This window comes from Ischnura elegans, chromosome X, assembly GCF_921293095.1.
Source record: "Ischnura elegans chromosome X, ioIscEleg1.1, whole genome shotgun sequence".
NCBI lineage: Eukaryota > Metazoa > Arthropoda > Insecta > Odonata > Coenagrionidae > Ischnura > Ischnura elegans.
Window position 1 is genome coordinate 87,167,178 of NC_060259.1, and position 13,907 is coordinate 87,181,084.

General features: G+C 38.8%; 1 protein-coding gene across 4 annotated transcripts in view; it reads left to right on the forward strand.

Moving 5' to 3' along the window:
- Positions 1–13,907, forward strand: part of LOC124171890 (sialin-like) — a 166,497-nt gene that overhangs the window by 102,917 nt on the left and 49,673 nt on the right. For all 4 annotated transcript variants that reach the window (XM_046551279.1, XM_046551280.1, XM_046551278.1 and 1 more), the window contains 2 exons: positions 7,465–7,590; positions 7,675–7,733. In XM_046551279.1, the coding sequence (XP_046407235.1) occupies positions 7,571–7,590; positions 7,675–7,733 (79 nt within the window). In that variant the 5' untranslated portion in view covers positions 7,465–7,570. The remainder of the gene's footprint in view (positions 1–7,464; positions 7,591–7,674; positions 7,734–13,907) is intronic.

Genomic DNA, 13,907 nt, shown 5'->3' on the forward strand with positions numbered 1-13,907 from the left:
TAGCTATAAAGAGATTTCAAACGATATATCATGCAATAAAAAACCACACACCACAAATTTCTTTCAGTGACTTCCCCTATCCGGGGACTGCCATATCTCATTCAACCATAGTACCTAATCCTTAGCACTGACGTGTCAAAGTATACTTCATGACTGTACTCTGAACTTGGATAATAATGCGTGATTAAAAATGCCTGCGTTAATTACTCGTATTCAGTTACCAACATTGATAACTAGGGCAAGTAAAAGTATTTTTCATATAAGTAAGTGGCAATCCTGTAGTAAAAATTTCTCGATTTTGAAGTGCGACATGTGTTGATTATTGCCGTTAAAAAGCGATAATTCTTATCTTGTTCATCAATAATTATTTCCTTTTCGTTCTTGGAACATCGGTGTAATGTCTATTGCATGTGCGGGTGGTTGATTGCCTAGTTAAGCCGTGAATGAGGTAGGGATCTCCAAAGTTCAGTTGTTAGACCTCAAATATTGATCAAATATGCGCGAGATGATGGAAAAGATTAATGTGGAAAATGTATCAGTCATATTCTAAGAGGGATAATATATATAATATTTCGATGAATACAGAAAAATTTAGAAAGAACGTTTTCGCTCCTATTACTCAATAATGAGGTAAATGAGTTTAAGTTAGAATGCCAATAATTTCTGCGTAGATTATTTTAATCGTCAAATTATCTAAAATTTCACTGACCATAAAGAACTCTGGACGTTTTCTATGCCGTGTGAGTGATGATAGAAAATGGAGGTTGAGGGAGAAGTTTTAGTTTTCAGTTTTCTTGAGGATATTCATTTTCAGTTTTCTTGGAAATTACAGATTTACGTACACCAGACCGAATTTGAATAGCATTTAAGATAACAGAGGTTTCATTTTTTCATGTTGGATGCTCTTACGTTATAAAGCAGCGGATGCTAATTTTACGCGAATTTTTGCATAACATGGAATAAAAATAGCGTTTTCTCCCTCTCATGGATTTTATTTTTGATTATGTCGATGGTTTTTGGCACCACAGAAGTGCTGCAGTTTTATTGGCAACATCTTCCGATCTAGGACTTTTGTGGTATTTGACTCGGTCACCTATTATGATATTGAAATCTTTAGCTCGGCATTTTTTCCTCTTTGGTGCCGCACAACTTTCTGTAGCGGTCCTGCTCACGGATATTGTAAAATAAATTTGATAATTTCCTATCATTGGATTTGATAGGTATAATTTGATAAAATAGCTAGAAATACCTGGTCTGCTACGAATACATATATTGTATTGTATCTTATTATTTGATGTCTCAAACTGCTATTAATTAGTGCGAATTTTCTGTTGAAAATGCTACACATTATACTTTTACAGTTTACAGAGTTTACAGTTCTTGCATGCTAATACTTGAGAAGAGATAAAAATATTATAAGTGTTTAGATACTGATACCGCCGTGGTTTTAAATGCTAAATACCGTCAATCATGGAAGACTCTAATGAGATTTTTGGGGTTTTAGAGGATTTAAAGGAAAAGAAACCGCGGTAAAGTCCTGAAGCTGATATTTTTAAATTTCAGCGAGTGTCCGGGGCTTGGCTGTGGTGCTGGGAGCTATCGAATGATTAGAGTGATTTTTTCCTCATTTTCCGTTTATTGAGATTTTTAAGTGGTCAACGATATTCATAGGTCACGTAGCCCTGAAATACATTGGGCGTTTCATTATACTGAATTAATGTGCTTAATCTTTCCTTTCACATCTCCCGGAAACTATTCACATGCACTTGCTCTAACCTTATTTCAACTGAACAATAAAAAGTTATGGTACTTTTTCTCACGATTTATTCAAGACCACGATTTATTCTAGTCTTGAATGCTTTTTTGTCCAGGAAAATATCGTCAATATGAAATGTAGCTTTATCAGAATTATTCTAAATTTCATAGACTTTCATGCATCGTGTTTTTCATCGAGCTACATCGGACACTGTCGGCAGTACCGAGCCTTTGAGAATATTGAACGGCAGTTTTGATTGTAGCCATTTTTCATTCCAGTATTCCACTTCCTCATTCATTTATCATTTTTCGAGTGAAAATATATCCAGTAAGGACGCAACTGATGATGAGTAGACAAAAAATAAGCAAACACTGAAAAATATGGCTACGATTCCAAAAGAGCTCTCTGTTGCCAAATCATTATATAATTTGTCTTTTTTCCTTTGAACTTTTCACTACTTTTCATTGAAATGGTAATTTTAAAAATGTAAAAATCTGATTTTGCAATGTAATTTCGAAATAGTCCATAATTTCAATTGGAATCACTTAGTTACGTCAGTATATTGTTATCAAAAGGCATTACATATTAAATACTTTAATATGAGACTGTAAAAATGTTGAATTTCACAGTCGAAAAGTGAATTGTATTTTGTATTTCAAATAAAAATTACAAATTAGTATATATTTTGTATTTGAAGTACAGTTTTTGGAATATTTTTTATTTTATATATAAAATAAAATTGATATGTGTAATACCCTCCTCTGGCTGTTGGTCGCCTCCTCCAAATACTATACCATACCGTACCACGTAACCAAACCATGCCTAATTTACCAGTTTATGAGGATATCTTTGTTGAGTTGTTCTCGTCCTCGTAACAATTTCTGTCTTACATATGGTATGATGGCCTTGGTTTGGAAATCTTCTTGAAGTTTGTCTTAGAGTAAGGCTAATTTAACTCTTACTCCGTACTCTGTATGGAATAAATTAAATGGATTAAATTAAATATTTATTCCTGTAAACAGTGTTTCTAGAATGTCGTTTCCAAGATCTTGGGTTTCTCATAAGGCCTTTATACACGACGGATGATCTTGCCGGTCACACCAGGGCAGGGGTGCAGCCAGGGATTAAGTCTAGGGGGGGTTTTAGGCGCAACTAATACTTACGGGTGTTGGGGGTATTGCATACCAACCAGGGTAAGCAGGAGTTGCGGGGGCCCTCCTCCAGAAAAATTTTAAGAACAATGGTTCAAAATGGAGAGTTTACGGCTTTCCGAAGGATATTTGATTAATCCTAAAACTAGTCTACAAGTAATACTGATCCAAAAAAGTAAAATGGATTAAGCTTGAAAATTTCTCTGAGCTGTGAGGGGGGTTTTATCCCCCAAAACCCCCCCTCGCTGCGCCAGGGAGGCTTAAACTCTACCCCTCCTCCCCAGAAGTTTGTACTTGTGGCCACTACCCGCCATGTATTCTATCAGGAGAGGATTGCACTTACCCTCTGACTTTCTCTTAGCAGTTTAGAGTTGTGGACTGATATCAGGGTGTCACCAAATCCAAAATTATTTCGAAATCGTAAAATATTAACTACTACCACAAATGCTCTTTTAAATTTCCAATTGAGGGGGTGAGAAGCCAAGGGGTACAAGTGATTTTTTTCGAAAGAGAGTTAGGCACAAAAATTGATTGATAAAATATTTTAAAAAACTCGGTGGCCAAGGTATGCGAGCGAGTCTCTATTCCGTGCTGACATCGAGTGGAGAATCAAACGTACTAATAAATTTGTAGTTGATGCAGTGTGTTTTCTTTATCTAATTTCTGTACCTAACTCTGTAGAGAAAAAAATTTCACTTGTACCCCTTGGCTTCTCACCCCCTCAATTGTTTTCGAAAAATCAGACGGATTTCGGAAACAAACGCATACGGTGACCATGCTCTTATATTTACGGCTGTTTCGGTAAAAACCAGCGATGCCTATAAATTTCATCATTGCCATCATCATCATCACTGGTCAACAATCCTAGGATTGGTTTGACGCAGCTCTCCACTCAATTCTCCTATCAGCTAATCTTTTCACACCTACGTATTTCTTCTCATTCACTACTTTTTCCATATATTTTGTTCGAGGTCTTCCTTTTCCGTTCTTGCATGCCACTTATCCCTCGACGATTGTCTTCATCGAGCCATCATGTCTAAGATGTGGCCTATAAGGTTGTTCCGTCTTCTTGTTAAGGTTTTCATGAGGCTTCTCTTATCTCCTACTCTTCTTAGAACTTCCTCGTTACTAACTCGGTCGATCCATTTGATTTTCATCATTCTTCTGTAGCACCACATTTCGAAGGCATCTATCCTTGCTTTCTCCTCTGCGGTCATTGTCCATGCCTCACTTCCGTATAGGAGCATACTCCAGATGTAGGTTCTTATAAATTGTTTCTTTACTTCCATATTTAACTTTCCCGCTGTAAGCAGGTCTCTCTTTTGGTGGAATGCTCTCTTCGCCTGGGCCATTCTGCTGATAATTTCTTTCTTACTTCTCCCGTCACTAGTTATCTTGCTTCCCAAATCACCGAATGCACCACCTCTATCAGTTTTTGCTTCCCTATTTTAATGTTAGTCTTGACTTCTTCTCTTCTGCTGCATACAAAGATCTTGGTTTTCTTCGTGCTTATTTTCAGTTGATATTTACCCATTACCCTACCCATATTAACCAGAATATTTTTGAAATCCGTCTCTGTTTCTGCAATAACGGCTATGTCATCGGCAAATCTTAGCATGCTAATTTTTTCTCCATAGATATTCACTCCCAAAGCCTTTTCTTTGATTTCATTAATCGCTTTCTCAATGTAAACGTTGAAAATTACGGTAGACAATGTACAGCCTTGTCGCACTCCTTTCCTAATTCTTGCTTCTTCACAGCTGGGCCCTGATTTTATCACCGCTACTTGGTTTTTGTATAAACTGTGGATGATTCTTCTGTCATTATAAAGAATCCCAATTTCCTTTAGCATTTCAAGCATTGTGCTCCAATCCACGTTGTCAAATTCTTTCTCTAAGTCCACAAACGCAACAAACATTGGCTTGTTCTCTTCCATTCTCTTCTCCATGAGCAGTCTAAGGGCCAATGTTGTAAACGAAATTTAGGGCTTATTAAATGAGCTTTATGGTTTCGCGATTTGACAATATTTTACCTTAGTAGGCAACCCGCATACCACCCAAGTACCCCCAAACCCCCGGAGAAAATTTCTGGCTACGTGCCTAGGTCTTGCGCAAGGTCATTCGAATGATCATGCGAGTGAACATCGTTCACCGTGGAAAACGGAAAATTTTCTATCCCTCGCACGATCACGCTAATGAAATTAGAGCAGGTTCTAATTTTGCTTGAATTATTCAATGAATGTTCTCATGAAACGAGTGCGCGGCGTCCATTTTGTCCACTGCCACCATCTCAGAATTTTAAGATCATGTGTTGCAACTTTGAAATAACATTAATCCTTAAAGTGATATGTATTAAATTGCATTTAATGCATTGAGATAGCGCATATGCACTCGTCTCCTCTTTCGGGTCGGTCATTCGATAGAACCATGCCATGTCATGAATACAAACGTCTTTGTCTTCGAGATTTCATATGTATTTTATACAATTTACAGTCTTAAAACTATTGCATTTGACTTGAAAGGAATTGATTTTGAGGACCATTTTATGAAAAAATCTCTGTTAACGCGATGATCAGAATTCTATGAAAGGGGCAAGTTCTATCATGAGGCCCATAAATGATTCCCAAGTCAAGGGGGAAGGGGGAAAAACCTGAATCTAGCTCATGATTATAACATTCCATTTATTTCTCATACGTGTAGTTACTTGAACAATATATTACCTCCTAAGGTGACTTATTCAGGTGCTTACATACCCGCAGCATCAGTACAATTATTCGTAATTTCCAATCATTAATCTTGAAAGCATTCGCGGCCTGGCTCATTTTCGCAAACGGAAATGAGGAAGTGGCCAGCTGTGAGATGGCCAACTAGATGGCAGGAAGTAGGACAGGCCCCCAGTTAGCAAGGGTGCGGCAGCCCACTCCTTGAGAAATAGTGCAGGCAACTCCCCTACCCGGGTCTTTCTTCTCCTACACAGGAAGGCCTTTGTTCGACCGCTTGGCACCCCTTCGGCTGGCGGCGCCCCTGATAAAAACTCCTTGTCGACCGGCAGGGAAATAATGCTCTCGCTCTATGCTCATTGTCGGTGTGTTTGTTATTCACTCCTCTGGGAGAGTGATGCGGTTGCATTGGCACTATGGCGTCAAGCTGGGGTAAAAAATAATTTCATCTCCCGGGAGTTAAGACTTTTCAATGTGGGCACTATGATTGATAAAATAATTCTTTTAGTGTTGGTCAAATGTATATAATGCAAAAAAAGTTGTTAGCCAACGTTTCAGTTTATTTGAAACTATCATCAGGGCTATGAATGAAAACATGAGAACAATATAAAATACAATGATATACAATATTTTTACATAAATAATGTTAAGAAAGAGTTTTTTTAATAATATAATTTTTTTAAATGTATAAGAAGGAAATACAAAAAAGTTTTGACAAACCTTAGCTTTGCACATATTTATTGATATTAAGTTACTCAAAATCAATGGTAACGTTAATCAAAAGTAATGGTAACTAGGTTTGGTAATAGCTTAGTAACGTAATATCAATAAATATGTGCAAAGCTAAGGTATGTCATTTTTTGTGTATTACCTTTTTATGTATTAAAAAATTATATTATTGTAAAAAACTCTTTCGTAACATTTATTTATGTAAAAATATTGTATATCATTGTATTTTATATTGTTGCCATGTTTTCATTCACAGCCCTGATGATAGTTTAAAATAAACTGAAAGGTTGGCTAACAACTTTTTTGCATTATATACAATTGACCTATACTCAAAGAATTATTTTATCATTAATTAATGTGGTGGAGGTAAGGAAAAAAAAGGCACTATGATTTTTATTCGCGTGCTCATTCGAATTACCTTCCCAAAATAATGTTTTTACTTGCTTTCAAATTTATTGAATGAAATAGCTTGTATAAATAAATTATATGGCTTCGGGTGACGATTTCAAGTGAGGATGTCCATCGGATGGTTTTCCACACTGCACTATCTTGGAGAAAGAACCATAGCCAGCTAGTTCTGTGGAAACAAAGATAATAACTTCGTTACGAAATAAATTTGAGTCACCCCAATCGTTGTGTGTTTTATGATATTGCTACGAAGTTATATAAGTTGTGATTAAACTATTGGAGTTCATTGATATTGTTTTCCTACTATCGATTGCATGCCGTTTGAATACCACACACAACTTAGTATGTTATGCCCTCCAAATGGCTCGAAGCAACACGAAAATTATATTCAAACATGCATGTAAACATCTCACTCCGTCGTTTGCGAATTTCTAAACAGGTGTGAAGTGATTGGAAAAGTCGCCAGAATCGATAGTCGCACATTGCGCATCGTTTCCGCGCTGAAAATGCTCCGAATTCAATCATCTTGTAAAGCGGACGTTTCACTTCGGCGACTTTTTTCAACTTGGCGAAAGATATTCATAGTTTAAAACGGCCTTTATACTTTTTAGGGAAACAATACATTTGCTAAGTTTTCTCTCCGCTCTAAGCAGTACTTCAGTACTAAATATCTTTACTAATGCAATGTTTTCTCTTTACAGGAAAGTGTTACCCATGTTCGAGGAATACCTGGATATACTGGCATTAAATAGTCTTGAACAAAAGTTTAAGACCAAATCCGGATAAGAAATTAACCCAAGAGCCATCATGAGTGAAAATCAAAACTTGTGAGTTACGGTGAATTATAAATATTTTTGCTACATTACCAATCACGTAAATTCTTTATGACATGAGGTTGGTCTCATTTTCAGGTACCCTGAGGAAATTACGAAAATGTCGCATTCCAAGTGTTCACCTCGTAGACTCCATGGTAAGTCTTAAGAAATTATTTAACGCATTATATCCAAATTTCTCGAAGTTACTTTAGCCGCTGGGCATCACTTTCCATTGAAAGCTACACATATCCATCTTATAAAAGCAGCTATTTAAGTTTGCTTATGATTTATTCTTTCTCGAGCGTTAAATTTTTAGTTTTTTCTAATCATTGACAGTTCGAAGTGTGCTTGTAAGCTAATATTTGCTCTTAATGGTTAATCTTTTGATGGGAAATTGTTTTAATGAATAGTTTGCTTTTATATTTGAACTTGGAATCCGTCATCAATGTATCCTTGTAGAATCGTGACTAATCATGTCCATTTTTCTATATTTTTGTGTATCATGTACTTTTGTGTACTTGATTCTCTAGTGAATGATGCCCCTTATATAATAGTGGTCTACCCAATGGGCAGTAGGTGAAAATCGAAAATATGTGGCCACAATCTCGTATGACCGTATTTTTTGGTAAATGATTGCAAAATTTGGCGCAGGATGCATCTTTTTTTATCCATAATACTTGGTCAGGGTGATAAAGGATACAAGATAACAATGAGAGCCGAAAATATGAAAAATGTACGCAGACCATATGCATCCCAGGGGCATGAGAAAACTTTTCACGCTGCAAAATTAGTTTAAAGATACGATTTCCTACTTTAATTCATTCAGGGGAGCTTATAAAAATTGCCGTAAGGATAAATGAAAAATTGCTATGTGGTATTTATAAAAGTAAAATTTCTATACCGCTTCTATTAATTGTTCAGTCATGTAATTAATTAATGTGTTCAGTCTGTAAGGAAAAATACTGTTCCATAAAGCTATACATTTTTGAGTACTTGCTACAAGACAATGGTGCGCCCAATATGAGTCAAAATCCTCGCAGAATGAAGTTTTCCTTGTTCGGACATTCTTCCAATAAAAGAGTAATTTATTACTTCATACAGTGATTTTCTGGTCAATTGGTTGAGTGACAAACGAATAAAAAAAGGCATTTATTACGTGTCTGTGGAAATATTCATGCATTAAGGCCTGAACTGCGCTTTAGCTTAAGAAATTGCCTAACATTTTTCGAGGTATTGCCATTATTTTTTATTTCATCCCGTTGTTCGCCGTTCAGAAAAGCTTGTTTCGCAATGTACATTCCCGCGCAAGTAGGTACGTGTAAACTATCACAATCGTAATTCTATCGTGCTGGAACTCCAAACTTCGCGAATATCCAGATAATTGTACCTGTACTTGCTTTTGTATCTTGCTCTCGTTCTTGTGTGTACGTCCTGTTGCGATCAGATTTATCCTTTAAATACGTTGGAAGCAGTAGCGGATACAGAAAAAACTCAGGGGGGGCGCAAAGGATATCTTGAGCTACCTTTAATTTTGTCGTAATGACAAATAATTATGTCACATGCAAAGTTTAAGAAAGTTTTATTTTAACTGATAATAATGAACAAGACATCGCCATCTTATGATATTAACAAGTTACAATTGTGGTTCTGCAATGATAGGCAACGCGCGCCCCCTGCGCCCCCCATATGTGTCCGACAGTGGTTGGAAGTTAAGTTTTTGATTAAGGCGCTGGTTGAGGCTTAGGACTTCAGTAGGCGTCCAGGAAAGAGTCATTCAAACCGTCTTGGCAGAAAGTCATTTATGAATGGCTAAAGCTGAACAATTGAACAAAACGGAGTCCTTGGTGAAAATGCCTGTTGCTCAATCATGTCTGGAGAAATCTTATACATAAGGCGGAAGTGGTTACTACATAGGTGTGAATGAAAATATCAATAAACCTGATGAAATCGATCATTTTCGAAATTGCTTCGGAAACAATAGTGCTTGTGTATAAAATGCGTTTTAATATTATGTTTTTGTGAGTAAGTTCAATTTTCCTGTGCTTCCAAATTTTCTATGTATAAATTTACGCAGCCTATCATTGTCTTAGAATTCGGGTAGTGTTTATTTATTGAAGCTTCGACCTTAAATTTAATTCCCTAAGTGTTAAATTGGCTTATTTATATTTATAACGGTAAAAATTCGTTAGATTTATATTAAAACGCTCTCACTTTTAGGTTGGCAAAGAACTTCTAATTTTTTTATTAATCATTTATCTATGTATTGTGTTATATTTAGCCTTGAATGGCATACATGACATTAAACTCGGTTGACGGAATATTCCAGCATAGAATTTGTTCTGGAAAGATATTTTCCCTTTCTTACGGGCGGAAAAGGGAATTAAAGGTGGAGTAAGGAGAGCGGAGATAATAGGGTGGTTTCCTATTATTTTTTTAATTGCCTAAATCGAAAGATTATTACTCCTGGAGTACGCATTTCACGATTTTAGATTTTTAAATGACGATATATATTTTTCGCGTTTAAATGAAAGGTGAAAAATTTCAAGCGCGCGAAAACGCGACGGCTAAGTATGAATGCTGGGAAAAGCCCGTGTGAGGCCATTCTGGTTCCAGCTGCTGCCGCGTGAGGCCACCTTGGGGCGAGACTATGATACCGCTACGCTGCAGGCTGCTAACAGGCAGCGGAGTACCCTACTTGCAGGTAGCGCTCGGCTTAAATAAGGATTATTAATACCCTATCAAACGAAGAAACTTTGCGACCATAGGCAGTTTTAATAGGTGATTATTAAGAGATGTTTCCCTGAGCTCTGTGCCTCATGCATCGATTGGTAATCTCAGATGATGTAAAACTCCTATCTACTCGTGTAGAAACTAGGTCCCTGTGACGTCACGTGGAGTGGCATCGCATGGGCGCCAATCTGGCCTCTTTCAAATGAGGTTAAAATTGACCATTGCCATTCGTCTAGACTGGTATTCCGTAAAATCAAATTATGTGTATATTATGAATACACTAATGGTGGGTAACGAATCGCAATCAATGCCTTTCGTTTTCTTTGGTGAAGGAAACTACGCTATTGCCCGTTATACAGTATAGGATGTTCCATCCGTCAGGGTAATCGGCTCAAGAAATAAGTGGGAGGTGATAAAATTTCCACCATAATTCATATTGAACCACCACGATAAACTTCGTAAATGGATTATTTAATTCACGACCATGGTATCAGTCGACATCGTCAGGTGAGCTATTTACAGAACATATTTAGCCTAAATAGCAAAACCATGGAGGGGTTATTAGGAAAGTGACCAGGATTGGTCTACAGGCTGATTGGTTGGGAGGATGTGAAGCGTATTTGGGGATTATTTACATTTTTTCCCACGCTCCCAGCCAATCCACCTGTAGACTCTTACCGCTCCACCACCCCTACTTCCTCCGTCCTTGGTTTTGTTATACCTATAAACTAAATATGATCCGTATATTGCTTACCTGACGATGGCGATTGCTCGACGAAACCATGGTAGTGAGATGAATGATCCCCTCGAAGTGTAACAAGTTTTCCATGCTGGTCCAACATGAATTATAGGTTCCACTAAACTACGCCGGATACCATTCTATCACCGCTAAAGTATTTTCAATCAAACATTTTCTAATTTCGTCCTCCTCCAACCCACGCGCTTCTCATTTTTTGCCAGAATTTTGACTTAATTCACTCCAATGGCTTAATTCACGCATCTCATTTGCAATGACTGAATGATATTTTTGGATGATGGCTAGTGTGTCGGCTTCCCACTCCATGGGGCTCAGGTTTTAATCCCGGAGGTGGCAGCGATTTTTCATAGGCTTTCCGGTCCCTGCTGGAGTACTTTGTGGAGTACTTTTCAGGTACGGCACTCCGTCCGTCGGATGGGATGTAAAACTGTTGTCCCCTTGGCGCCTTTCAGTAGGAGCAGGCTAATCCGATGCTTGGCTTCTCCTCTATTTTCCTCCCCTACCCTTGCGTAATGGAGCAAATGACCATTGCCACGCATACTACAAAAGAGGATCCTTAAGTCGGCCTCTAAATGTGTTGTCACCCACCACGCATTTAAATCCGTTTACTAAAGTCGCCATCCGCGTCGCGGGGATCGGGTTGGTGTGGTGGCTAGAATGTTGGCTTCCCACCCGGTGAGCCCGGGTTCAAATCCCGGCGGTGGCAGTGAATTTTCAGAGGCTGCCCAATCCATGCTTGAATGCTGTGTGGAGGACATGTTAAGCGCAACACTCCTTCCGTCGGAGGGGACGTTAAGTTGTTGGCCCCTTGGCGCCTTTCGTCAAGAGCAGGCTAATGCGGACGCCGGGTTTCTCTCCACCCTTCCTTACCTACCCTTCTCTGATGGCGCAAATGACCTCAGTTGGCGGTCGCCTCCCCCAAATACCATACCATATCCCTTTCATTCTATCTATCTACTACATCCGCGTCGCTGGCAGACAAAGTGTTCCGAGTTTTACGGGAAAATAAGACATTATTAGGGCTTTAACCGAAATTTATATACATTATGATGGTATCTATCAAATTCATTGCTTTTCAATGCTATTACTCGCAATAACAAACATTGTACTGCAAAATATTTGAAAAAATCGGATCGTATTGCGCTCTTCTCCGCCCCGCGGATATTTTTGAAAACCGATAAAAATGCGACCAAAGTGGCAACAGAAATCGGTCTTGTATGGGATGGAATATGACTTCCTCTATGCAGTCCCTTGGTAGACCCCTAGACCATAGCTGTCGCCTCCTCCATATACTATACCAAGAGTAAACTCGTGTGCCAAATTATCGAGTGATATGGAGATGCCCTTCCAGCTTCGCCTATCATTTTTCGCGCGCGCGTGCCGCAGTCTCGCCGCCCCCGACCTTGGAGCACTTCATTGATAATGAGTTCTTCTACGGTTTTCAAAGAGGAATGTCCTCTGCTTAGTAGACTGCCTGTTTGGGTAGCACATTGGTAAAATCAAGGGCACTACATAGTGGATGTCCCAGCCTATCCCTAATAGTACGTTTTCATGAACGCGTCTGGCGCGCTCGCGGGCGACGAGACGCGTCATTCTCCGCGAGAACTGTTCTCATGTAAAGGCCGCTATACACAGCGAATGATTTCATTCGTATGATCATTCAGCATGATCATGCGCATGATCATTCACCGTGTATAACGGAACAATTCGTGAATGAACCTTCATGCGCATGATCATTCAGTGAAAATAAGAACATGTTCTATTTTGCTCGCATGATCCTGTGAATGATCACAAGATCATTCAGCATGATCATCCGTATGATCATTCACCGTGTATAGCGGCCTTAAGCGAACCTAGGTGCAGACGAACCTACGCGTAGGAGGCTCCCGCCCGCTATCTGCAGCAGGAAAACGACAATAAAACAAATGAAACGTGATGACCGTGAATATTTCCATGGTAGCAGTGTTCTAATTATCTTTTGTGGATCATCTAACCGAAATAAGTATAATTCTTCCATTTTTTCTGGTTGTCCATTACTCTCATCCACACGTCAAAATGCAGTAGTTACAGGGTATGATATTTGTTACGTAGAGATTTGCTTCTGGCCGATACGTCTTTCGCTGCGAAACACAATGATGCTACTACTCGAGCTTCAGCATTCGTAACCTTTGAGAATCATCAGGAATTAAAGCTCTCCTTGCTTTCCATTCCAACGGATATTCATATCTCCCTCCAGGCTTTATATTTGAGATATCTATTTTGGTATCTGTAGACTCTAAAATGGTATATGCAAGTACACTTCTCCCTAATTTCGGATAAAATAAATTTATCAACAGAGACAAGACTCACGCAAGCAGTCATGTCTGCTAATTTCACGCGTTTCGCACGTTGAAAGTTGAGAAGATTTCAGCTTCCGGCGAAGCGTCTCGCGCGAACTCACGCAAAGGATTCCAGGCTTCTGATTGGCTGAAGATCCTGTTGTCGCGTCTCTTCGCCAGAAACGCGTCCATGAAAACGAACCTTTAGTGCAAAAAATCCACAGAGGAAAAAATCATTCGCCTTGACCGGGATTCGAACCCGGATCCCTCGATTACCGTCCGAGTGCTTTAGCCATTTAAGCCACCTTGTTCGGTATAGTCCACTAATTTCTACTATCCTCGGTAGCTTAATTGGCTAAAGCACTCGGCTGGAAATGTAGGGATCCGGGTTCGAATCCCGGTCAAGGCGAATGATTTTTCCTCTGTGGATTTTTTGCACTATTTGTGCATTGCGGGTGACTCCGTAAAAGTTATCACCGTGGCTAGTCCCGGTATACTTAATTAAGTACCTTTAGTGCATGATA